Source organism: Ornithorhynchus anatinus, chromosome 13 (assembly GCF_004115215.2).
Source record: "Ornithorhynchus anatinus isolate Pmale09 chromosome 13, mOrnAna1.pri.v4, whole genome shotgun sequence".
NCBI lineage: Eukaryota > Metazoa > Chordata > Mammalia > Monotremata > Ornithorhynchidae > Ornithorhynchus > Ornithorhynchus anatinus.
In genome coordinates, this window is record NC_041740.1 from 15,768,337 (window position 1) to 15,795,517 (window position 27,181).

The 27,181-nt window shown below is 42.4% G+C and overlaps 1 protein-coding gene across 3 annotated transcripts in view; it reads left to right on the top strand.

The window, feature by feature from the left end:
• The first annotated feature begins 15,131 nt into the window (after positions 1 to 15,131).
• ODAD2 (outer dynein arm docking complex subunit 2) overlaps positions 15,132 to 27,181 on the top strand; it is a 132,141-nt gene continuing 120,091 nt past the window's right edge. For 2 of the 3 annotated variants that reach the window (XM_029077607.2, XM_029077609.2), the window contains exons 1-2: positions 15,132 to 15,152; positions 19,946 to 20,208. In XM_029077607.2, the coding sequence (XP_028933440.1) occupies positions 19,985 to 20,208 (224 nt within the window). In that variant the 5' untranslated portion in view covers positions 15,132 to 15,152; positions 19,946 to 19,984. Of the gene's footprint in view, positions 15,153 to 19,732; positions 19,750 to 19,945; positions 20,209 to 27,181 lie in introns of those variants that run through there. The other variant, XM_029077608.2, reaches the window with a different exon arrangement.

A 27,181-nucleotide genomic window follows, 5' to 3' on the forward strand; every position in this document is an offset into this window, starting at 1 on the left:
GGAAATCTTGTTGGAGGAGGTGAGACTTTAGGAAGGATTTAAATGCAGGGAAACTGTGGCCTGTCTGATGTGGAGAGGGAGGGAATTCCAAGCTGGAAGAGCAACGTGAGCCAGGAGACGGAAGCGGTAATGTCAAGAGTGAGGAACAGCTAGGTGGTTGGCTAGAGAGGAATGAAGAAAGTGTGTTGGGGAATAGCATGTAAAGAGAGCAGATAGGAAAGGTGGAGTCAAGATGGTGGCAAGGTTTGAAGCCAAACTGTGTGGTTGGCAGCGATTCTAGTGCCTATGCAACCCATTGGAGGGTGCGTTTCTGCCTTTGCGCCTAGCCGGAGGGTCCCTTGAGGGGTGCAGTCCCCGAATATTGCACGTATGCCCGCCCCACCGCTTGTCCATGCATACAAAGACCCAAATCTCCCAGTTTCTCGTACTTCATCAGAAGAGGTTCTTTCTCCATGCAGGAATTACTGACCTGTTTCCTTCCCCGGGTGGAATACAGACTCTGATTTACAGGGCCCTAAATGACACACGCCATGAATCTCATTCGTTTGAAGTTATTTTAAGAGCAAAAGTATAAATCCACATACTAACTTAGCTAACAAAATAATAAAAGTGCTTCCTTCTGAATAATGGGTGAGTGGAGAGAAGAGAGCAGTAAAAACTTTAAAGATGTCTAGAAAGTAGGTTTTATTGGCTTAATTATGTAATGTTTTGTCATAGCTTGGTTTGTAGATACTGAAGCTGAATGCTAAGGAGAAGTGTCGATCTGTGATGAAAGAGCTATTTACTTAGCAGGTTGAAAAGGATATTGTTCATGTTTTATTGAAACCCCTTCTGTCTCTCAGCAGTTAATCATAAATTCACAACTCAAATTTATGGAACTGGAAGTGGGGGGCTTTTCATCCAGCAGATTGGTTTGGCAACCTAAGTGATTAGGAGTGTGCAAAGCACACTGACTTTGTGAAGGCAGCCTGTCATTAGTGGCCGATAGGTTAATAGCTAAACAAAAAATTTGATTTATTTTAATTTTATTTTAATTCCAGTTTACTGATTTTATTATGCTTGTAAGAAATCACAGATCTATGCTGGGTACCTCCTGAACCATTTTACAAACAAGCCTCACTATCCAAAGTTTAACACGTTACCTGGATGTGGTTCAAGGCTTAATGACCTGATTCTCCAAAGATTATTCGAAGATGCGGAATGAATCAATGTGCAGAGTGTGTCAGGCTGTGTTGCCTGCTCTCTGGGGTCAGAATGGAAAGGGAACTGTGGTTTTCAGGATTTGTTTTTCTAAAGTACAGTTTCTTCTTGGGATGTTCCCCAGCTGTCAAGCATTGGAAAATATCAGCCTCTCAGGGAGCATTGGGGATTAATTTTTATACATTTAGTTCTTTCTTTCTAGAAAAAGTAGACAAGAGAAATTCAAACTGTATATCTCTTCTTGACACTCAATATTACCAAAACTTCTTTTTTGCTTAAGATGATGTAGGATATTAAGCTGTTGAATTTAATGCTTTGTTGTATTTTGAACTGAATGAACTTTTATTCAAGCTTTGGTTAGCTAAATCTGTCCACAAAGACAACTATTGAGCTGACTGGTTATTTTTTGATGTTTTGCCAAACCATATCTAGCATATTGAGAATAAGGATGAAAGAAATCTACATAAGGGTTGTTCGTTTGTTCATTTTGTATTGTAGTAGGCATAGATTGAAGAGGGAATATAGTTCTAAGGGATAGTGGTAAATTCTGAGGTTTTCTCATGAGCAGAAGTTTAATATATGTATGATGTGACTGATTTGTCAAATATAGATTAAATTCATAAGTCACATCAGGTAGCAGTGACACATCCCAGATATACTGGCTTTCGTGGTAGATATTATAAAATATGATTAGAGTGAGTTTTCAGGGCTGCAAATTTGTGTTTTTGTTTGAAAGAAAAATGGCTTTTCTAAAATTAGCGCCTAGCAGGAAGGTATATTGGTTATACTATTACAGGGAAAGTCAACCAGATCCTACCAGTTTTTTCGAGTGTGGGAGGCCCTATTAACTCATTCAGGCCCCTAAGGTTGGAGTACCTTACCCCTCCCCTTGTTTTGATTATCCTACTAGTTTGCAGGCTTCTTGAGGGCAGGGATCATGTCAGCTATCTTTTCAGTGTACTCCCTCAAGCACTTAATAGTCTACTCTGCACCCAGGTGCCCTATGAATACTAATGTTGTGTATTATTGATTTAAGAATAGGACATATTCTTGAGCATGTCTGAACAAGCTTGGGACCTTTTCCCTCTCAAGTCCAGTACTGGCATCAGAGAACTCTGTGATTCTCCCTTTCTCCCCCCACCTACCGACCGACTGTTACCTCCAACTTCTCACCACTCCCATGGGATTATTTTGAAGTCTGGAGGGTAAAGTAAAGGTTGCTTGGCCCCTCGAGGCTTACTTCAATGAGCCTAACAAAAAAGATGGGAAGAACTGCTCCAGGCTACCACTTAACTAATTACATCTCCAAGAAAACTTTTTTTTTTATATTTTCCTGCCCTGTTTATTTCCTCAAATGACTCAAACTTATTTTGTTTTATACAGAGTTGCTATTTACATGACCACTGGGCAGTAATTTCAGTACTCATTTGTGAACTCTAGGTATTCTTGGTTTCACTGAAACACAACATAAAGGGTAGAAGCATTTTCTGCGACTATTTGCAACCATTTCAAATGGTATAGGTCTGCCAGCTAGCCAGGAGGTCCAGAGAAGAAGAAAGCTCTTTCATACCTTTGTGTTTACTTCAGCCAACAAAGGGGATCAATTCTACAGTCGTTGAATGTGTGTGTGTGTGTGTGTGGTTGGGGGAGGGAGCGCTGGGGAAGGGTATATAATACAGTATGGCGAGCAATGTACAACAACCAGAGTCAGGAATCTATTACTGTTTAAAGAAAAAAAAATCTGTCTTAATAACTTCATATGAAATCCAAAATAAACCAGAAGAGGAAGCTTGTTATGACTCCATGAGAATGAAAGACTTTAGGAATTTGGCAGGAAAAATAAAAATCTTCCAAGGCAGTTAAACATAAATTAGTACACTTCAACTTCTTCCACTTCTGTCATCTTTCTCCAACAATTGTTGCTAAATATAAACTAAGTGCAATAGATAAATGAGGAAGATGTGGCCGTCTGGGGAAAATTGGTTACATATTACTTGGGAAAGTTGAAGAAAATATGCCTTTTTGGAAATTAGCATCTCTAAGCAATAACTGAGATGACAGAAATCCAACTAGAAATAGCTCCCTATTTAGGATTATTGGGGCATAAATCTATCTGTGCATAAACTCCTAAATAAAGGAAAGAGGAAATAATTTGAGTTCACTGTTTCAATAATAAAAGATGCATTTACTAAAAGCTGAAAGGTCCTCCTGCCTAAAACACTTGACTTAAAAAGGTTATTACTAGAAAAGGAAATGGAAAAAAAAAATGACTAAATGTAGCCATATGGAATGCTGTAGTATTCATGGCAGAAGCTTGAGAGGAATACCAGAGAATTGGCTAAGCTGCCTACCAGGATGTGTAGTGTTGAGGACAATTGTATAGTGCATGTCATTGCTCTTCAGAGAAAATGTTCATCTAAACTTGAATAAAATATACAAGTATTTTTTGACCTCAAACTGGGGACTTAATTTGATTGCTTAAGGCAGAAAACCTCTAGCACTTTCTGTCCCCAAACCCTACACTTCACTTTTAAGTAACATAATATTAAGCCAGATAAAAAAGTAGACTGTCTCTGACCTAATTATCTTGTATGTGCCCCAGTGCTTAGTATAGTGCTTGACACATAGTAAACATCTAACAAATATCACTATTATTATCATCCTCATTAAAGTAAGTTTTTCTGACAAAAACAGTGACTGGATTTGAATGCATTATTTCCATTTGCCAAAGGGTCTAGAATTTCACCCCTTAGTTAAGCAGGAAGAATGATTAACCTTCTTTTTTTTCCCCCCAACTGAAGTGGTAGTCACATTAAACTCCAGGCCTGGTAAGCTTGCTACTGGTTTACTTTGGAAGAGCTTCCATAAATTACAACCCTGTGGAGTTTGTTCCCATAGACCTATAGGTTGTCCCCATTCTTCTTCCTCTGGGAAAAACTAATAAGGACTTAGATTCCCTGGAGGCAAAGTATGGATTAGTAGTTCATTCAGTAGCATTTATTGAGCACTTACTATGTGCAGAGCACTGTACTAAGTGCTTGGAGTGTACAATTCGGCCACAGATAGAGACAATCCCTGCCCAGTGACAGGCTCACAGTAATAATGATGGCATTTGTTAAGCGCTTACTGTGTGCCAGGCACTGTTCTAAGCACTGGGGTAGATACAAGGTAATCAGGTTGTCCCACAGGGGCTCACAGTCTTAATCCCCATTTTACAGATGAGGTAACTGAGGCACAGAAAAGTTAAATAACTTGCCCAAAGTCACATAGCTGACAAGTGGTGGAGCCGGAATTAGAACCCATGACCTCTGACTCTCAAGTCCGTCTTATCTCTCCACTTTAAAAAGGGAAAACCCATTCTTTCTGACCTTGACTCAAATCTCTATTGCCTCAGTACTTTTATAACTTGAGGCTCTGCTCTTGTAAGTATATACAGAACCGTTTCTTCCAAAGTCCAGATCCCTTTTCCATGATCCTGTTCCCTTTTGGCCTTGCTTCAGGTGTCCAGATATCTGGTCCTCCTACCCCTGAGTAGAGAGCTCTCCACCTCTTACCCCTTCCCCCCATGAACTGGCCCTGTTTCCATGGAGCTGGACCAGAGCCAGGCCAAAGGATTGCATAGCCTTTTCTCTGAGGTCTTCTTGTCATCCGAGGAGATAAGGGGATAAATGCATATTAGGATCCTGATCTGGAAACAAAAAGGATCTGCAATTGTTCATTCTAGTAAAATCCAGAAAGAGGTACACTCTCCCAGCTGGATTGCTAAAAACCTCACTTCCTGGGATTAGTTTTCCAGTCTGGTGCCAAAACCATTTTATTCCTCACTACTTTGGTGATGTCCTCACAATCCTTAAAACTTTCCCTACCCCTTTTCCCCTTCTTTTCATGACCAACCATTTCTAGAAACAGAATTGCTTCCCTGATAAGGGAACCTGAAGTCACCATGCAGACAGGTGGAGATAGTAAAGTTACAAAATGGTATTCCTTGCTTACTAAAGCAGGTAACTGTCTCAATGAAGGGGTTATGATCCCCTGGACATCTGGAAGTCATTTCTAAAAAGCCAGTAGCATCTCTTGGTGTTGGGAGACCAATCATCTGAATTTTGTTAACCCTCAGTTTGTTTTTCAAAATATCAAATCACACGTTAAATCCTTTATTCTCTTGGGGGAAATCTCTGAAGTAATCACCTTTGGCCAGACATCCTCTCTCTAAATCATATAACCGTTCTCCTATCCTAGCGTACTGAGTTCCAAATGTCTGAACTTTTTAAATAGCTAGATCAGGGACAGTATGCTGCTTGACACACAATATTTTTAAAGGCTCATTTCACTTACAGATCATCTCTGGCATTTCTGGAGCTTGTGATTATCCTGAGTAGGATAGATAACAGCGAAGTTCAAAGATGGATCTGAGGTCATCGATATAGCAAATGGAAATAAATGCACTATAACATTCTTTCCCCAGCTAGGCTGGGATTGGAATATTCTTCATTATTAGTTCCCCACACTGCACTGCCAAAGAGAGAGCCAGCCGAAAACAATATATTGTAAATTTTGGAAAAAAAAAAAGACAGAGTAAAGAAGACAGAAACACATCTTTTCCCAATGAAGCCCTGTAGTTTGTCTTACCTTCTAATGCCAAAATTATTTAAGGCAAACCTTTTTAAGCTGGTAATTCAGTCCAAAGAGATTGAGGGAAAGGGAAAATGGAGGCTAAAGCAGTTTTTTCTGCTTGAGCTTTCTAGACACAGACGCAATGCACTTTAATGGATACTTGTTTAACTTTACAAGTTATGGCAGTGCGCAGTTTTTGAGCAGATAGGCAGTGGGGTACCTGCTCTAAAGGCAGAGTGACTACAGTTTCACTTTGTAGAACACTTCATGTGTATTGCTTTCAAAGCAAGGCATAAAGAAAGATAAGAAAGGGCAAGGTTTCTGTTACTCTAAGACCAAATCCAGGTCAAATATTCTGTGTATGTTCTATCCCAAGTGTGAAAGTGTACAACCGATACAGATAAATGCAGATGCCCATTACTTTGTGGGAGGTCTTTTCCAAATTTGGAAAGCTAGTTTGGACCTAAGAATAGATGATTGGTTTTGTAAGGCAGACCTTTTATGTGTGGGGCTGGCAAGACTTTTCTGCTCCCTTTTGTCCATTCCCTGTCTGTAAACAATACCTTTTCTACTAGAAAATACAGTAGCTCACATTATGATATGAAATATCCCAAGCATAAGAAAGCATAGAATCATAGTATCTAGGAGTTGCAGGAGAAGGGTCTTTAATAGGCTATCTGGTTCTCCATTCCACCACCTGCAGGGAATGGTATGTCAAAATTGAACCAGAGAGGTGGAAATCTCACTCTTGTGATGAAGGGCCCCCAGAGAAGGTAATTTTACAGTTTGCTGCAGGAACTCTTCTTAGAGTTTAACAGCTCTCATTGTCAGGGAATTTTTCCTCTAATTGGACAAATGCCTCATAAGATGGTCTAAGTTTATTTCTTCTTTTTCTGCCCTCAGTGGAGATGGAAAAATGCAGATTACCCCCCTCTGGGTAAAAGCCTAAGGGCCTCAAAATGGTTATAAATTGCCCCTCAGCTTTTCGTTTCAGTCAGAATAAACGCAATGCCTTCAACTTTTCCTCATAGGTCTTATTTTCCAAACCTTTCATCTTCTTGTGGTTCCCTTTGAAGACTTACTGGGTTCTCTGGTACATTATTGTTTCAAGGCTTTAAAATAATACCCATTCAACAAATATTCACTTTTATATACAGTGTGTGCATTACACACCCATGCAATTATTCTGTAGGTTTTTGGCAGCCAGTTCTCGATTTAGAGGGTTCAGATTTGTAGCTTGGGGTGGGCCTGTGGCACACATGCTGGGTAAGTATGCACAGAAACAGAATATCCAAGCAGCTGCTGCTCTATGGTGAGCTGAGATCAAGTGCAGAGGGGACACAAGAAGTGTTCTAAGGACACAGTGAAGTGAAACCTCAGACAATAATGGCATAGCTGTGGACTGCTGGAAGACTGGCTGCAGCAAACAGACAATCCTCTCATGCAGCAGTTGAAGTGACTTGAATAGAACCGAGGCTTGGAGAAAAATCACACTGTCAAGAAGTAGAGTCAAGAAATGGGGCCAAATACTCTTGAGGATTGCAATAACAAGGGACATTGTGAAGCTCACATGGGGTGGAAAGGGCTGCTTACTGACACATTGAATGGTCATTTTAGTTCAATCTGAGCACAGAGTTAAAAAAAAAAAAACAACACCTCAGAGTATCTTTTTTGAGCCTGAAAGAGCATGCAGTAACTCCCTCCATCACTGCATTTTCAGAAAGGAAAAATACTTTACGAAAGGGGAGAGGCACTCACTCTGAAATGAGGCTAAATGAGATGGCAGAATTAGGGAATGTTCTTCTTCTGTCAGTTCACAGCATTGGATGAAGGATGGGTACAAAACTCAAATTTTCCTTATTAATGTTATTTCTTTAAGAGTGTATCCCCCACTTTAGAGGAGAATTGGGTGTACTGGATTGTTTCCCTACTAAAACTCCTCTCAACCTGAACCCCTTGACTGAAAAATTCCAACTACTACACATGTTTAATAAAAAGACATCTTTCTCCTTGGTGTTTCTTTTTAAACTTCCTACTGGAATCTTTCAAACTCTCAGGTCCACTGGCAAAAGTAATTCTTCCTTAAAATACTGAATAACTGCTCATTTCCTCCCTTTAATCCATCTTTGTTAAGAGAGAATTTGACATAGGAGACAATAGCCAATATCTTTCCCATGAATTAGCTCTTGGTTCCGTCTATTAACTTGTTTAAGAAATATTTTGCCACATAAAAAGAATTTGTGTCAAAGGAATTATAGACTATAAATAGAATTACAAGTGTAAATAAAGTAGAAATATTAAAGAGGAATTATTAGTGACATTTTTATGAAGTAAAAGTTGCTAACTTACATTTCTTAAGAGTCTTGTACCACTCCTCTCCAACAACGGGCTAAGAATGACATCTTTCTCATCAAGAATTTCACTAACTTTTAGTGGTTTAGCCATCCCTTATTTATTTTGGTTGAATTGTTGATTACAATTTCCATTTTGCAGAAATGCATTTTCTAGGAGATCCTTTCCAACTTTCCATAGTTACTCAATAGTTTGACACAATGCTATTGTTGCACAAATGTATACTCACTCTGAAAAGTTCGTAAGCTAATTTGATGTCTGCTCCCCAAGATTCATATGCTGAAAAGCCCCGGTTATGACTCTTAATTGGTTCCATGAAAATAGGTGGAAGAGTGCTAAATGAAGTTTCCTACAGGAAATATAAAATGTTCCTTAGAGCCAAAATATTGACCAAAAACTGATATTAAACACAATCTAGTCAACACTAACTTACATGATCAAATAGAAATGTAAATATGTACCAATAAGAAAAGATTATCAATTTATTAATGTTGACAATTATACCCAACAAAACATAATTGCCTTACCAAATTTCATATATTATTTGCTGCTAACCTGAGGCCAGACCTGACAGCCAAGTTAAATTTGCTGTGAGATTTCAGCTCTTGGGAGGTTTTTTTGATGCTTGGAACACTTGCCGCCTATTAGATTCTTCCTTTCCCAAAGTCCTTGCCCAAAGTGCCATTGCCACGTGCAGGGCTATATATAATAATGTTATTTATTAAGCGCTTACTATGTGCAAAGCACTGTTCTAAGCCTTGAGCACTGTCACTTTTGTTTCCTAGCAGGCTGCAACTGTGTTCCATTATTTGAGATTTGCTTGGAAGTTATGTTATACATATGAACATTTTCATATATTCCTTACATATTTATATGTACAGGTTCACCTCATGATACAGGCATTCATGACACAACTAACTTGTTAAGAAATAGAACTCTGTTGTATCATGTTTTCCTATAAATATACATATTGTAAATTAGAATTCATTTCAAAATCTTTGGAAAAATATGAAATATCTTCATATGCTGTGCCGTAACATTAAACCTCACTTGTTGAAGTAATTCCAAGCAAAGAATCACAACATTAAGTAATTGTAATATGATTGTCTTTTCAAGATGCTGCAGATGTTGAAGCTTTTTTTTTTTTTTTTTTTTACTGACAGTGGTAGTAGTTTTTCAACCTGAGTGAAGAATTTGTCCGATTCAGGTGGCCGCTTCTTGTCTTCCTAAAGTGCCTTGTAGAGGGTTAATTCCTCCTGATTATGTCTCTGTACTTTAGAACGTCTCTCTCTGTCAGAATCTTCTTCAATCACTGTATAAATTCATCCTCTTTACTGAAAATCAGTGTGAGACTTCTGAAGTCCCAAATTTTAGCAGGTAGTGGAGAGACCATAATTACTCCTCCATCTATTTTAGCATCTAGCAGTGATGCATTGGTTAGTCAAACTTTGATGTAGTCTTCAGTACACAATGATACTTCTGAGGGGCAGATACAGTGAACTCCTCAACAAATAACTCATCCATTTTTAAACTAAGTAGGATCCCCAGGTTCAACCACTTCAGGCAGTCTCTTCTCCACTTTGAAAATCAGATCCAAATTGTGGGCTGACTTTCTTTTCGTGATCTATTTGGCATTGATGGCTTTATTTCAGGTTAGGTGGGGAGGAAGCGGGGTTAGATTTGCACACCTGTCGCAACTCAGCCAGAATGTCAGGATTGTCAGGCTTTAGTATGGGATAAGGCATCAAACAATATAACTTGGATCTCTAGGTTAGTTGTAACATGGGACAGTTGTCCCCCAGGGTAAGGTATCAAACAGTACCAGCCGTTTCCCCATGGTGAATATATTGTGGGGTGGTGATAATGTAGGATAAGGTACCAGAATTATACTGGCTGTATTTATGGGTTATATGGATTTGAGGGTGACTGTACCCTGGGGTAAAATTTTTAACAATACTGGTTCGATATGTCTTTGGCTGTAACCTATATTGTAAACTTTTTATATGTGTCTCTCCTATGAGACATCATAAATTATTTGTGGGGAGGGAATGTGTGTCATGCTTCTGTTGCCCTTTTCCAAGATATTAGTACAATGCATTGAGTCCATTGAGAGCTAAGCGGTACCACTCCTCCCATCTCTTTTTTTTTTAAAGGGTATTTGTTAATACCCTTCCTGTGTGCCAGGCACTCTACTAAGTGCTGGGGTAGATACAAGATAATCAGGTGGGTCACAGTCCATGTTCAATATGGGGTTCACGTCTTATTCCCCATTCTACAGATGAGGTAACTGAGCCACAGAGAAGCGACTTGTCCAAGGTCACAGAGCAGAGAAGTGGGGAAGCAGGAATTAGAACCCAGATCCTTCTAACTCCCAAGCATGTGCTCTTTCCTTTAGGCCACACTGCTTCTCCAAGCTGCTGCTTCTACTTTCAGTTATTGTTAAGCTGTTTCATCCTGATGTATTTGTATTGCTTCCTGCTTGATACTCATTCTTCCTCAGATTTTCACTATCTTTAAATTATTTTCGTCTGACTCCGCTACTAAATTGTAAGTTTATTGAGTGCAGGAACATGTGTTTTGCTCCCCCCAAGCACTTAATACAGTGCCTAGCTCATTAAATAACAATGATTGATTGATTGAAACATAATAACATTGGGCAGAGCAGGGATAAAAGGCAAGTTTTTTCCTGGCTTGGGGTAACCAAATGTCTGATGCCGGACCTGAGATATATAGGATACTGGCATTAAAGTTCAGTAATCTGCACCCCATATTTCAGCCTAATCCATTGGGTTGGGGAAGGGAAAAAATGAATCTAAAGAATTGTTTTCTCATTCAAACTACTACTTTTAATGAACTTGAAAAAAAATAGTTTCCACTAAAAACAGACTCTCCATTTCTCATTAATAACCCATTCTTTCTGTGTGTTTTACTCCAGTAAGTCTTGTGTGAATTTGAGAAGTACTTCAGAAAACATCTGGGTTAAAAAGCTTAGTCCCTTGTCATAACCTATCCATTTATTCTAGTAAGATCCAAGACTTCCTGACTCTGTTGTACGTTTGATCTAGTGTATCTTTTTGAAAATTTTTTTTCTGAAAGAATAATCATATTATGTATTTACTCTGTGCTAAGTCCTGGCACTTGGGGTAATCTATCAATCTTATTTGAGTGCTTACTATGTGCAGAGTACTGTACTAAGCACTTGGGAGAATACAATACAGCAGAATAGCAGACACGTTCCCTGCCTGTAACGAGCTTTCATTTAGAGGAGACAATGGACATTAATGTGAATAAATGATTTATAATATATAATTTAAAGATAGGCACATAAAAATAGAAAATAATCAGATTGCAAACTGTCCCAAAGCATAGAAGATTCCTCACCCACTTTACAGTCACCACCTATATTCAGTAAGAGCAGCATCCAGTGCTGCAAACATTAAACATGAGAGCACTCCAAGGGCAGTAGACAGTGTGACTGAAAATATGTGTCCCACATTAGCCTTTTCAGTCACACATGCACTCTTGGTGAATTTCACTCTCAGGGGAGACTTCTTCAAACATGAAGTAAACTACATCTACATTCTGAAGAATCCAGATTGTTTTAGAAGGTAGATGATTGCCTATTTAATTCCTATGTTTTATGAAAGAAGATATATCTTATTAAATTAGCTTAGATGCAGAAGTAGTTTCGTTTTAAAGTGTTTTTTTGAAGAAGTTTTGTAAAATAGCCACCTGAAAAAGAAAATAGACTTGTAGTACTATCGGAGAGAAAACTTTGTAGTGATTATACAACTTTTTAAAGGTTATGTAACATAGCTGTTGTTTGGATGGTTACTCCATGCAGTATCCAGAAAGGGGTAGATAAATTCAAGAAAAAATATTATGATTTCACTGCTAACCTAGGCTGTCAGAGACAGGAGCAGGGCTAAATGCTTATTAAAATGTACTCCTTTGTTTTTCTCACTCGGTAGGAATGAAATACAAAATAAAGGGGAACTCTATAAGGTGTGTTTATTTTGACGGCTGCTGCCTAACCCCAGACCACATTATGTGCCCAGCCAGAGTCTGCAGAGTCATTTAAAGAGTCCACACCCCCTTTCAGGGGTTGATCCGGTGGCACCAGCAAGCTTTGAAAAAAATGTGGTATTTAACAGGCTAGATCCCAGTATTTGTCATGCATGCCTCTTGGGCTCGGATTGAATCGGGCCCTGAAAATACAGCCTGTGCAGGGTTCTATCCCTATCCTTCTGCTCATCCTTAATGAGACTGAGAAAGAAAGGGGGGGAAAAATACATAGTCCCTTCCTTCCTCTTTCCCTCCCGAGCCTCCTGCCTGGGAGTGTGGGGCTCCCACATTGAATTCATAGGTGAAAACACCATCCTATCCTGAAACTCTCCTTTGAAGCAGGGAGGAGAAGGGGAAAAACAATGAAGGAAAAGAACACTTTTTTCTCCCTCCTGTTAAGGACCCTGCCATCCAGCTTCTGTGCAGAAGTTGACTTAAGAGAACCTCAACCACCCCATCTCTCATGACAGAGCGCTTTTCTTTTTCGTATGCACATAAAGACCAGAGTTTCCCTCTGACCAACACCTTTCTCTTCTAAGCAGCCTGGCCTAGTGGAAAGAGCACGGGCCTAAGCAGTCAGAGGACCTGGTTTCTAATCCTGGCCCTGCTACTTGCCTGCTGTGTGACCATGGGCAAGTTACTTTACTTCTCAGTGCTTCAGTTTCTTCCTCTGTAAAATCAGATTTAATGTCTATTCCCCCTCTTATTTAGATTGTGAACCCCATCTAGGTAAGATTGATAAGGGATAGTGTCCAACTTGAATTGTCCAGTGTTTAGTGTAATACGTGGCACATCATAAGTGCTTCACAAATTTATGATGTCAGAGTTATTTAGACTGGGTTTTGATCTGATTTAAAGGCTATGCTGCTTAGCTTATTGGCTAGAGCAGGGACCTGGGAGCCAGAGGGTCATGAATTCTAATCCCTGCTCCGCCACTTGTCTGCTGTGTGGCCTTGGGCAAGTTATTGAACTTCTCTGTGCTTCAGTTGCCCCATCTGCAAAATGGGGATGGAGATTGTGAGCCCCACATGAGACAGGGATTGTATCCATCCTGATTTGCTTGTAACCACCCCAGTCCTGAGTAGAGGGCCCGGTGTAAATACTTAACAAATATCATTATTATTATCATTAGGTCCTACTGTAGGCATTTTGAGTTTGGAAATGCTACTCTTGATGGTGTAGGAGAATTAGCATCACCTTTGGAACTACATCATTTAAAGTGGGTCAGCCCCGGCCCCTGCAGCAGGGGCCAAAGCAAAGCATCAGTTGAGTGGATAGCTGCGGAGAGATCAGCAGAAAGATAAGGTGTATCGCGTTGCCCGCCTGGAAGTGCGCAGGCTGGAAAATATAGCTAAGCCAGTCGGGCCTTACTCATTTTCCACTGTATTCTCAACTGCGCCAAACCCCAGCTGCTTCTCGTTCTCTCGATTAGGGCTTCAGTTGGCCCTGCTCTCTCAGAGGACCTGGTTTCTAATCCTGGCTCTGCTACTCTGAGAAGCAGCGGGGCTCAGTGGAAAGAGCCCGGGCTTGGGAGTCAGAGGTCATGGGTTCGAATCCCAGGTCTGCCACTTGTCAGCAGTGTGACTGTGGGCAAGTCACTTCACTTCTCTGTGCCTCAGTTCCCTCATCTGTAAAATGGGGATTATCTGTGAGCCTCACGTGGGACAGCCTGATGACCCTGTATCTACCCCAGCGCTTAGAACAGTGCTCTGCACATAGTAGGCACTTAACAAATACCAATATTATTATTATTATTACTTGTCTGCTGTGTGACCATGGGCAAGTTACTTACCTTCTCAGTGCCTCAGTTTCCTCTTCTGTAAAATCGGATTTAAAGTCTATTCCCCCTCTTGTTTAGATTGTGAACTGGAGCTAAAGAGGGTCCTTTTGATTATTTTGATTTTTCGAGCTTTCTTTTTATTTTTAATTTGTATATATTTTTTAATACCCTATTTATTTTGTTAATGAGATGTACATCCCCTTGCTTCTATTTATTGCTGTTGTTTTAATGAGATGTACATCCCCTTGATTCTCTTTATTGCTATTTTTTTTTATCCGTCTGTCTCCCCCGATTAGACTGTAAGTCCTTCAATGGGCAGGGACTGTCTCTATCTGTTGCCGATTTGTACATTCCAAGCGCTTAATACAGTGCTCCGCACATAGTAAGGGCGCAATAAATACTATCGAATGAATTTTTGTTTTTTGCAGGATCCCCGGGCGAGGGGCGTCCGGGATGTTGTTGGGGTTGGATGGGGTGGGCTCGGCCGGGAGACCGAGGCCATTTATAATGATGCTACTAATGCCTGTTTACTTGTTTTAACATCTGTCACCCCGCCTTGTAGACTCTGAGCCCGTTGTGGGCAGGGATTGGCTCTATTTTTTGCCGGACGGTACTTCCCAAGCGCTTAGTACAGGGTTCTGCACACAGTAAGTTCTCAATAAAGACGGCTGAATGAATGGCGCCGCCACTTGTCCGCTGTGTGACCTTGGGCAGGCCGCTTCACTTCTCTGTGCTTCAGTTCCCTCATCTGGGAAATGGGGATTAAGCCGGTGAACCCCGTGTGGGGTGAACCCGCTGACCCTGTATTTCCCTCCAAGCCCTTTGAACGCTGCTTGGTCCGGAAGAGAGGCTCAAGAGAGACATTATTAAGGGCTCCAGGCCCCGCCCCCCCCCCCACCGCCGCCCGGCGCCTCGAAGGCCCGGGGGTGGCCGCGTGGCCTAGCAACCGGCGCGCGGCGCCGTTACCAAGGCGACGGGCAACGGTCGTGCGCGCGCCGCGGCCTCCAGGCCCCGAGGCCCAGTGGCGCCGAGGCCCGGAGGCGCCGAGGCCCCGAGGCGGGAGCTCCCGCACCTCGCTCCCCGCTCCCCGCACCTCGCTCCCCGCTCCCCGCACCCCTCCCCGGACCCCCCGGGGCCGCAGGTAAGTCCGGGCTGGAGGGGGCGAGCGCCTCCCGCCGCCCCAAAGCTGAGGGACCCCCGCCCCGAGGAGCCCCCGAACCCTCCCCGCAGCTCTAACCCTCCTCCCCTCCACCGCCTCCCCGCCCACGTTTGCCTCGCACCTCACAGCCGAGCCCGCAATAATATTCATTCAGTCAGTCAATAGTATTTATTGAGCGCTTACTATGTGCAGAGCACTGGACTAAGCGCTTGGAATGAACAAGTCGGCAACAGATAGAGACAGTCCCTGCCGTTTGACGGGCTTACAGTCTAATCGGGGGCGACGGACAGACGAGAACCATGGCAATAAATAGAGTCGAGGGGAAGACCATCTCGTAAAAACAATGGCAACTAAATAGAATCAAGGCGATCAGCTCTTATTCTGCGCCCAGCACTGTTCAAAGCGCTTGGAGGTGGGGGGGGGGGGATACAAGGTCATCAGGTTGTCCCACGTGGGGCAGGTTTGCCTCGCACCTCAAATGGCAGCAGAGACCGCAATAATAATAATAAGGGTATTGGTTAAGCACTTACTCCGTGCCCAGCACTGTTCAAAGCGCTTGGAGGTTGGGCGGGGGGGGGATTCAAGGTCATCAGGATGTCCCACGTGGGGCACTACCGTCTCCCCAGGCAGGTTTGCTTCGCACCTCAAATGGCAGCCGAGCCCGCAATAAGAAGAATAATAATAAGGGTATTGGTTAAGCACTTGCTCGGTGCCCAGCACTGTTCAAAGCGCTTGGAGGTGGGGGGGAATACAAGGTCATCAGGTTGCCCCACGTGGGGCTCTACTGTCTCCCCAGGCAGGTTTGCCTCATACCTCAAATGGCAGCAGAGCCCACAATAATAATTAGGGTATTTGTTAAGCTCTTACTCTGTGCCCAGCATTGTTCAAAGCGCTTGGAGGTGGGGAATACAAGGTCATCAGGTTGTCCCACGTGGGGCTCTACCGTCTCCCCAGGCAGGTTTGCCTCATGCCTCAAATGGCAGCCGAGCCCTTAATAATGTATCTCTTAAGCCTTTATTCTGGACCAAGCAGTGTTCAGAGTGCTTGGAGGGAAATACAAGGTCATCGGGTTGTCCCACACGGGGTTCACAGGCTTAATCCCCATTTTACAGATGAGGGAACTGAAGCACAGAGAAGTGAAGCGGCCTGCCTAAGGTCACACAGCAGACAAGTGGCAGAGCCATTCATTCAACCGTATTTATTGAGAATTTCCTGTGTGCAGAACACTGTACTAAGCGCTTGGGAAGTACAGTCCGGCAAAAAATAGAGCCAATCCCAGCCTACAACGGGCTCACAGTCTACAAGGGGGGGTGACAGATATCAAAACAAGTAAACAGGCATTAGTAGCATCATTATAAATAAAGTTATAGATATATGCACATCATTAATAAAAATAAATAGAATTATAATAATAATAATGTTGGTATTTGTTAAGCGCTTACTATGTGCCAAGCACTGTTCTAAGCGCTGGGGTAGACACAGGGGAATCAGGTTGTCCCACGTGGGGCTCACAGTCTTAATCCCCATTTTACAGATGAGTTAACTGAGGCACAGAGAAGTTAAGTGACTTGCCCAAAGTCACACAGCTGACAAGTTAAATGTGTACATAGATACACAAGTGCTGTGGGAGGGTGGGAGGGTGGGTAGAGCAAAGGGAGTGAGTCCGGGAGATGGGGAGGGGAGGGGGAGCAGAGGAAAAAGGGAAGGCCTCCTGGAGGAGATGAGCTTTCAGTAGGGAGCTGGGATTAGAACCCACATCCTCTGATTCCCAAGCCCACGCTCTTTCCACTGAGCCATGCTGCTTCTCTAGTTCACACCTCGGTTTCCCCTCACCCAAATTGTGGGTCTGGTCATGAGCGGCCCTTGGGCGCAGCCCCCTCAGGCCTAACATGTGGAGCTCCTCTGCTGCCACACCAAAGAGCCTTTACAGTCCTCACTTATCACATGAGCAGGCAATTCCAACGCTGCCCCAAGTCCAGCCCCGTCCATGCAGTGGCTCCTTGGTATCCACTCACATTCGTGCCCACAGGCTCTCCACCCAACTGAACAGTCTGTTAAGTCTGATGGCCAAGCATTGTGGCCTAGTGGAAAGAGTACAGGCCTGGGAGTCAGAGAACCTGGGTTATAATCCTCCCCCCCCCCACCCCCTGCTGCTGTAGGACTTCGGGCAAGTCACTTAACTTCTATGAGCTTCAATTCCCTCATCTGCAAAATGGGGCTTCAATATCTGCTCCCCCCTCATACTTATTGTCAGCACCCCGTGGGACCTCATTACCCTGTATCCACCCCAATGCTTAGTACAGCACTTGGCCTGTAGTAGGCGCTAAACAAATACCACAATTATTAACTACCATTTGCCCTAAAATTCAGTCTGTCCTACCTAATCACTTACCTACTTACAATTTCCTCCTCTAAAACCTCCCATTATTGACAATTTCTTCTCCGCTCTTTGCCATTTTTTCCGGTTTCTCCCCAAGCACTCTTCCCAACACCCAGGGAAACTTTGTAACTGTACCTAGCTTTAGGCTTCAACTCATCTTTTTTTTAAAATGATATTTAAGTGCTTCTATGAGCTAGGGACTGTACTAAGTGCTGGGGTAGATACAAGCTAATCAGATTGGACACAGACCATGTCCCATATGGGGCTCACAGAATTAATTCCCATTTTACAGATGATGGAACTGAGGCACAGAGAATCAATCAACCATATTTACTGAGCAGTTACTATGTGCACAACACTGTACTAAGTACTTAGAAGAATACAGTACAACAGAATTAGGAGACATGTTCCCTGCCCAAACTGAATTTACAACCTAGAGGAGAGAGAAGTTAAGTAACTTTCCCAGGGTCATACAGCAGAGAAATGGTAGAGCCAGCATTAAAGCCCAGGTCCTTCTGACTCCCAGGCCCATAATCTATCCACTGGGACGTGCTGCTTGTCACCACTGCTTTTCCTCCTGAATGTAACAAATTGCCCTACCTTCAAAGACCAATAAAAGTCAGCCCCATCAGGAAGCAGTCCCTGACTCACTTCTCCCCACCTTCCTAATGAGATATCTCTATCAATTCCCTTTGTGTACGTTTTCATTCAGTATATTGCTCAATGTATTGTTCGTTTTCTGCAACTCATATCAATGCTCTTAGTCTTTTGCATATTATTGGGCAATTTACATCAACTTGTCTCCCTTTTTAGCCTGTAGGTCCTTCAGGGCCGGAACTCTACTGTACGCTTCTATTTCATGTTCTATTGTATGAGCATGGTACAGGCCCATAAATCGGCAGCTGGAGGTCAGCAAGCAGGATAAAATCCCTTCTCTCTCTTTCTTTTTTCTTTTGACCTCCAGGTTTCTGTTCTGTTTTAGGCCAGGAAAGCCCTGGATAGCATGGAGTAGACAAGACTTTACCATTGTGTTCTCACAAAGGAAGGTTATTGTGGGATTGAGGGAAAGCCTGTGCAAAAGAGAGAAGTCATCTTTGGAGATGAATTAATTGCATCTCATCCCAAAAAATCATTCAACAAGGGACCTCAGTGAACTTTGATGATCTAGTGAGTCATTGCAGATTGCCAAAACAGATGAAAAAAGATCGTCAATCCCACCAACAGCTAAAATTTTGGGATTAAAATAGTGCATTATTTTTGAAGAAAGTAAATTAACTCTTATGTAAGATTGACAAAGAAAACCTTAATGGCGGAAAGTTCAAAGATGCTCAAAGGTGTTGGTCCAAGTGGAAAGAATCTGGTGATCTGGATTCTGGTATTGGTTTTGCCTGTTGCCATTATTGGTGAGAGTTTCTGACCAAAGAGCCACCTTGGGCTCTCTGCATAGTAGACAGATCCAGTAGGAATCCTGAAAAATAGATGGATAATGTGGAGGGCAAATACTGAGGAGGATGCTAAGGAAATAGCCTGTCAGGTTATGCACTTTATAGCCATGCCATTTACATTAAAGTCAGTTATAAAGGCCAGGAGTAATCGTAGATCAGGACAAACTGATCTGGTGACTGTATTCTCTGTTTGGGGACTGCTCTGGTTGCCACCAAGGCACACCCAGTTGGTAAATTGCTTTTGTTTGCTGTAGCGTGCCTTGTGCTGTTATCTATTAGAGCACTCAACCAATATTGAGGAGAATGTCTACAGATTAATTTAATAAATGCCTGGTCAAGTACAACAATGAAGGTAGACACAATTCCTGCCGTGGAGTTTACTATGTAGTGGGAGAGAAAGACATTAATTAATTACAGGTAGGGGAAGCTAGAGTATAAGAATATGAACACAAGTACCTTGGGGAGGAATACAAAAGTGAGTTTTCCAATGGATAGAAAATAGAGGAGAGAAGAGTACATCCAGAACTGAGCTTTGAGGAACCCCCCAATTGTGGGCAGTTTATTGTAGTTTATAGAAGAGGAGAAAAGTAGCATAATCTAGTTCTGCCAGAATGTGCTTTCACTATGCGTCTTGACTAATTGTTTGGGAATTAGGGAACTTTTGTCTCACAGCACATATGTTTGGATACAGGATGCCACAGCGTCAGAAGGAATGGTTTATGCACATGGTGCTGGACACTGTGAGCACTACAATGTGAGTTTTCTTTAACATTTTAGGAGAACTAGATGTATAAGAAAGAGACCTAACAAAACTTGGCTATTAAGGTTTTGTAAAGAAGCACAATTGTTTTTTTGCTTTTGTTGTTTTAAAGTTAGAATGCTTTAGACCAAAAGGGTAAACCTAGTGTATTATTATTTTTTTCTAATTTTCTATTCTTTTATTTTTATAGAATAAAATTTAGCTAAGGCTCAAATCCTTGAGTATCATCATGGGAGTGGCACTGACAAGAGCAGCCCAGTGGACCGCTGCTGGACATGGAATTGGAGCCTTGGAGATTACCCCTTTAAATGAATCTCTTCTGAATGACATTATCAAGTTTGTGGAGAGTTTCAGCTCTAAGCATCCTCAGGAGGCAAAATTTGTTTTCAGAGAGCCACTTGAATGGCAAACTAGTTTGGACCACTCCCTCTTTGAATCAGGATATGACATCAGGTAAGTCTTAACTGCTTTTAGAAGGTCCATTTATTAAGAAGGGGCACTTCTAAAGTGTTAAGTATTTGATATTTTCAACCTTTTTGATTTGTGGCAGCCTCCTTAAATATAGGTACCTAGTGTTATAATGCAGTTGTCTAAAATGTATTTTAAGTGGGTAGCAGTGTGGCCTAGTAGAGCAAGCACAGGCCTGGGAGTCAGAAGACCTGGGTTAATAATAATAATATTGGTATATGTTAAGCGCTTCCTGTCTGCAAAGCACTGTTCTAAGCGCTGGGGGAGATACAGGGTAATCAGATTGTCCCAAGTGAGGCTCACAGTTAATCCCCATTTTACAGATGAGGTAACTGAGGCACAGAGAAGCTAAGTGACTTGCCCACAGTCACACAGCTGACAAGTGGCAGAGCCGGCATTCAAACCCATGACCTCTGACTCCCAAGCCCTGGCTCTTTCCACTGAGCCACGCTGCTTCTCTGTTCTGGGTTCTAATCCAGTCTCTGCCACATAACTGCTGTGTGACCTGGGAAGGTTACTTAACTGCTCTGTGCCTCACCTCATCTGTGAAATGAAGCTTTAAGATTGTGAATCCCATGTGGAAGGTGGACTGTGTCCAACCTGATTACTACTCCAGAAATCAGAGATTACTGATCTCTACTCCAGGGCTTAGTACAGTGCCTGGCACATAGTAAGAACTTGATTTAATGCCATTAAAAAACCCCCACAAAAAACCAAAAGCTAAATGACGTCTTACTGAGGAAAAATATATGTATCAATCAATCCATGGTGTTTCTTGAGCACTTTCTGTATGCAGAGCACTGTACTAAGCATTTGGGAGAGTACAATTAGAGGTGATAAACACAATCCCTGCTGTCAAGTAGCTTACAATAAAGTGGTACAAAAGAACTGTGGTAATCTAACCCGCAGATTTAAATGTCAGACATTGTTTCATGGCATCATTTTCTTTAAAAAATAAGAACAAAAATGAATCACACCGATTCAAAAAGTGGTTTCATTTTTTATAGTTTTAGTGTTACAGAGCCCCAGATTTCCATGGAATCGTGGAAAAAAATCATAAGTTCATTCATTATTATGGTCTCTAATCAATTTCCCCAGGCTGTTTCTCTGCCTGGTCTCCCTTCTGCCCCAGCGTCGACCACCAGGTCCTCCTTTTGAGGTCTCAGCTGGATGGCCAGAAACTGCCTGGTGAATAGGTCCAAATTTCCCACTGTGGGTGAAGTCACCCACCTATTCATGGTTTTGAATCCTGCCCTACTTCAGTAACTTGGAACTTATAGCATTACTCCAGCCTTCCTACGCTGCCCCAGGAAATTAAGGAACAGTTTCATTTGTTGAAGGATTGTGAATCTTCACATTTTTGCCTTCCCAATGTTTTGGCCTTCCCCTCTATCTGGCTACTGGTGGTCACATTGTATATAGCCTCTCACCACTCCTCAAGTGGCTAAGGTCACCACTGCTGCAAGGAGGACCTAGCCAGCCTGCAGGCCTCTTTCATTTGGGGGAGTATATGATTGTGAATCCAAGACATCAGACAACAGAGCAGATGTGTGTACAGTCTGTCAGTAGTATATAGAAAAAAGGAAAAAAATATGTATTTTCTGGGAAATTTCAGCTGGCAATGGAAATACATGGACTTTGTCCAGGACAAAGCGTAAACAATTGGTGGGAGCGAACCAGTATTAAGGAGAATCGACTCACCAATGGAGGGAATTGCCAAACAGCTAAGAATAAATAAATGGAAAGCTTTTCAAATTATCTCCCCCTACCAGCCAAAAATGACTCACCAGGAGCTGAAAACAAAGAGAGGAAAAGGTGAATCAATAAGCCAAAATTGCCTCTTGCTCCACCTTGGCAAGTGTGTTTACCACCAGCAGATTTCACCTTTCTTCCAGTTTGTCAAAGTATTTGCATTATGGGGCCAGAATAACTGTTCACCCTGGTCACCATTCTGTCCCTGACAGTGGCAATAAGATGCTCAGAGCAACCATGTTGTCCCCGATAATCCATCCTCATTTTAAGATTTTACCACCCAACTACCCTCACTTCCCCTCTGATGACCTATTCTTTTCCCAAAGTTCATGCATATGTATATATAGTGGCTCTTTGTACTAGAAGATGACCCCACTAATGATTAGGTTTGACATTTAAAGTGGATTCAACCCAGAAAGAGAAGGCCTAGTGGAAAGAGCCCAGGCCTAGGAGTTAGAGGACCTGGGTTCCAATCCTGCCTCTGCCCCTTGTCTGCTTAATGACCTTGGGCAAGCCACTTCTCTGTGCCTCAGTTATCTCATCTGTAAAATGGGGATTAAGACTGTGATGTCATATAGGATGTGGAGGACTGGGTCCAACCCGTTTATTTTGTATCTGCCCCAGTGCTTAGTACAGTGCCTAGAACACAGTAAGTGCTTAACAAATAACATTAAGAAAAAACCAACATACAGGGCCATGACATTTGGAGGTCTTGTGCATGGGGAATGGATGAAGCAAGAAATTTTCTTATATTTATTGAGTGCTTACTGTGTGCAGAGCACTGTACTAAGTGCTTGGAAAGTACAATTCAGCAGGAGACAATCCCTGACCACAAGAGGCTCACAGTGTAGAAGGAGGGAGACAGGTGTCAAAACAAGTAAACAGGCATCAGTAGCATCATTATCAATAGACAGAATTATAGATATATACACATCATTAATGTAAATAAAGAGAATTATAAATACGTACCTATATACACAAGTGCTGTGGGTGGGAGGGGTAGAGCAAAGGGAGTGAGTCGTGGCAATGGGCAAGAGCAGAGGAAAAGGGGAGCTTAGTCTGGGAAGGCCTCCTGGAGGAGGTGAGCCTTCAGTAGGGCTTTGAAGAGGGGAAGTGTGGTTGTTTGGTGGATTTGAGGAGGTAGGGCATTCCAGGCCAGAGGTAGGATGTGGGCCCAGGGGTCAACGGTGGGACAGGTGAGAACGAGGCCCAGTGAGAAGGTTAGCACCAGAGGAGCGGAGTGTGCAGGCTGGGATGTAGAAGGTGAGAAGGGAGGTGCAGTAAGAAGGGGCAAAGTGATGGAGGGCTCTGAAGCCAGTACATGGAGGTTGGTAGGCAAGCACTGGAGATTTTTGAGGAGGTGGGGTGACATGCCCAGAACATTTCTGTAGAAAGATAATACAGGCAGCAGAGTGAAGTATAGACTGAAATGGGAAAGACAGGAGGTTGGGAGATGAGAAAGGATGCTGATGCAGTAATCCAGTCGGGGTAGGATCAGTGATTGTACTAACGTGGTAGCGGTTTAGATGGAGAGGAAAGGGTGGATCTTGGAAATGTTGTGAAGGTGAGAGTGGCAGGTTTAATATGCAGCAGTGACTATGAAACTCCTCACTCTGCATCAGATGTAGAGGAGGGGACCCCACGGGTCCTCGGGTCAGCCTGGAGGCAGTGTGTTGGTAGCCAAAAGAGCGCGAGCAGCAGGAGTGTGAAATGGCTTTCCTTCCTCCAGAACATTCCTGGTGCCCTATCCGGAGCCATGCTGGCTCACCGGAGGAAGCTAATAGTGTTACTGGTGGCCAACTGGCTGTCTAGCCCACTGCAGTCCGAGGATAGGGCTGGTGCCTCATTGGGGCGATGGGCCATTTTGGAGCCATAACAGAAAAAAAATAGTCCACTTGGGAATAATAGAAGCTGGAGTAGCAGCACTGGCACTTATTCTTTTCCAGATGTCCCATTTGGGACCATTCGGGCCTTACTTCCACCCCTGATGATGGTGAGATTCACCGGAAATTGGGTATGTGTCTGAAAAGGTTAATGCAGAACCCTGTCCCAGCTGCAGTATATCTGCACAATGAGTGTCCCCTTTGCTGCCTTGCTTGATGTTTGCAGTGCATAGCACCCTTTTTAATCTATCAGTTGTATATATTGAGTTTAATATGTGCATAGCACTGTACTAAGCACTTGGGAGAGTACAATATAACAGTACAACAGAGTTGGTAGACATGTTTCCTGCCTACAGTGAGCTTACACTCTAGAGGGGGGAGACATCCAATAATATAAATAAATTGTGAATATGTAAGTAAGTGCTGGGGGGATAAAATAAAAGGAGCTAGTCAGGGTTTCATCAGTTCCTAAGGAAATATGGCTGTTCCAAGTTTACCGTAAGGCCACTGCTTGATAGTATGCCTGGTGGAGTCACTTGAAAATGTATAAAACTGAGATGGCATCCAGTTTTCTAAATGGTTTTGAGGATCCTGGACCAACCATAGAAAGCTGATCTGGCTTTGCAGCGTGGTTTGATCAGCAGCATCAAATCCTAAATTGGGAGCAGTAACAGTGAGGTTCTGGGATGCAGACTGTTTAACCAATATTTCAGCAGTGTTAATCTCGACACTGCTGTGTTAGTAAAAATTAGCCTGCTCAGTAAGTGAATTAATAATGATAGTACTGGTATTTGTAAAGTGCTTACTATGTACCAAGCAGTCTTTTAAGCACTGGGGTAGATACAAGTTAATCATATTGGACATAGTCCCTGTCCCCACGTGGGGCTCACAGTCTTAATCAGCGTAGCTCAAGGGAGGCAGCGTGGCTCAGTGGAAAGGGCCTGGGCTTCGGAGTCAGAGGTCATGAGTTCGACTCCCGGCTCTGCCACTTGTCAGCTATGTGACTGTGGGCAAGTTACTTAACTTCTCTGTGCCTCAGTTACCTCATCTGTAAAATGGGGATTAACTGTGAGCCTCACGTGGGGCAACCTGATGACCCTGTATCTACCCCAGTGCTTAGAACAGTGCTCTGCACATAGTAAGCACTTAACAAATACCAGCATTTTACAGATGATGCAGCTGAGGCACAGAGAAGTGACTTGCCCAGATCCTTCTGACTCCTAGGGCTGTGCTCTGTCCACTAAACCAGAGAAGCTTGTGCAATTCCAAACCCATTCTCACAAGAATGGAAAACTACTGAGCATTGTTTCAACTGATGCAATATGTTGCAGCACATGGGGTTCAGTGTTGGCTGTAGTTTTTATAGGGCCCATTCCTTAACCCTGTGGCATCTGGCCTACAGAAAGGCAACCCGTACTTGAGGTTGCCTGGCTTTTATTCTTAATCTTCCTCATTTGCTTATTCACAGTGGGTGAACTTTCCAGAAGTATAGATAATTCCAAACAATATTGCCCCAAGTGTCACTGAATTATACAAGTTTTTCCACCATCTGCATGGCTGAGGTCCATCTGCATGTGCTTCACAACGGAGACACTCAATGAGTACTCTCCATATGTAATGAAAATCAGGTTGTAGTGTACTTGTATCTCCAATAATGGGGGGTATATAGTGTGCATTTATCCCAAATAAGGGGGCTTCAGAAATGTCAGAGCCACTCAGTGCCCCGATTCGAGAGTCCCCTAACATACTGACCTTGGGTACCCTAGCTTTGTCTATATCTCCAGTCTTGGAGCTGCAGTAAAGCTAAGCTTCAGGTTTTATTCCTTCTGTGTTCAATCTTGCATTGTTCAGTGTTTTCTAGGCAATCAATCATTGATAGTGAGCAGACAGATCATAGAAAAACGTTTGGCAAAAAAAGTGTGGATTTTTGTTGAGGAGATAGAGGGGGACATAATGACACTCTAAATGTTTTCCAAAGTGAAATAAGATATTTTTGGTTCACTTTCTCCTCTCTTTCTCTCTTCACCCTCCCCCGCCCCATTGTTGTTGACTTTTAAGTAATTGGTTCACATCAGTGGAATTATTTTCACATATTTTTACATCTATCTCTAAAGGCAACTAGCCTCCAGTAACTTCTTTATCAGTTGGTTTTGATTCACTGGTGCTTAGTGTGAACCAATAGCAGGATTCCTGTAGTTTTTCCAGAAAAAGCTTCTTGTTTAAAAAATTGGTGTTGAGAACTTTGGGGAATTGGTTTGCCGGATTGGAATGTTAGTTGAAGGACTAGGCATGGGGAGCAGTGGAGAATGCCATTATCATCAACAGCCACCTGGTTAGTAAAGGAAGTAAGAAGGGGAGATGATGAGAAAAGAAAAGTAGAAGGGGCAGAGAGGGGAGAAGCCTAAAAGTGGAAAGAAGACTTTTAAACATGTTGTAGAAGCATAAAAGTGGTAAAAGGCATTTTTTTTAAAGAGTGATGTTGGTAGAGGCAGCACCTGTACTAGCAGCAAGAAGCTGTGGGTTATAAGACACATCGAAAGAGCCAAGGCCACATTGTGAGGCAAGAGAACACGTTTTCTTTGTACTTTCTCCCTGCCAATCCAACTCCACCTGAGGAAGGCCCACTGGAGAGGCTCCCTAGTTACTTCCCCATCACATAGGAGTGTGATCTAATTGAAAAAGTTATACTAGAACTAAGGAATCTAAATTCTAGTCCATATTGTGCTGCTGGCTGTCACTTTTTTAAATGAATCACTTGTTGTGACTCGTATTCATTTTTGAATGTGGATAATACCTCATTTTTATCTTTATATGTAAAGACGAAATGGGAGAGCAACCTGAGTTCCTTAGAAACTGCTCTATATTAATTCAGTACATTATTACTGACACTTTTGGGAATAACATTTTCATAATGGTTTATACCTTAGTGTGATTTAAAAGAAAACAAATCTTTATAAAATGTATTTTGTGTATTCAACAGCAACAACAAAAAAAACTTTTCCCAAGTCAGAGCCAGTGCTTTTTATTGGTTGTATGTTCTTTTTTTTTCCCCAAGATTTTAAAAGTTTAGTATACTTGAAACAAAGGTTACCACTTGAGCTACCTAAAATAAAAAGTGACCCTTTCAAGCCCCCTGATTCAGTGATCGAACCCGATTCAGGTGAGGGAGAAGCTAATGTTTTTTAAAAATGCAGAGGAATTTGGAACAGAAAGTTACATGAACCTGATTCTCCCAGAATTCAAAATTGCTATCTGGTTGTGGGATACACACTTCGGGAGGAAAGTGTGTATGTAAAGTGTATGTAAAGTGTAAAGTGTGTGTG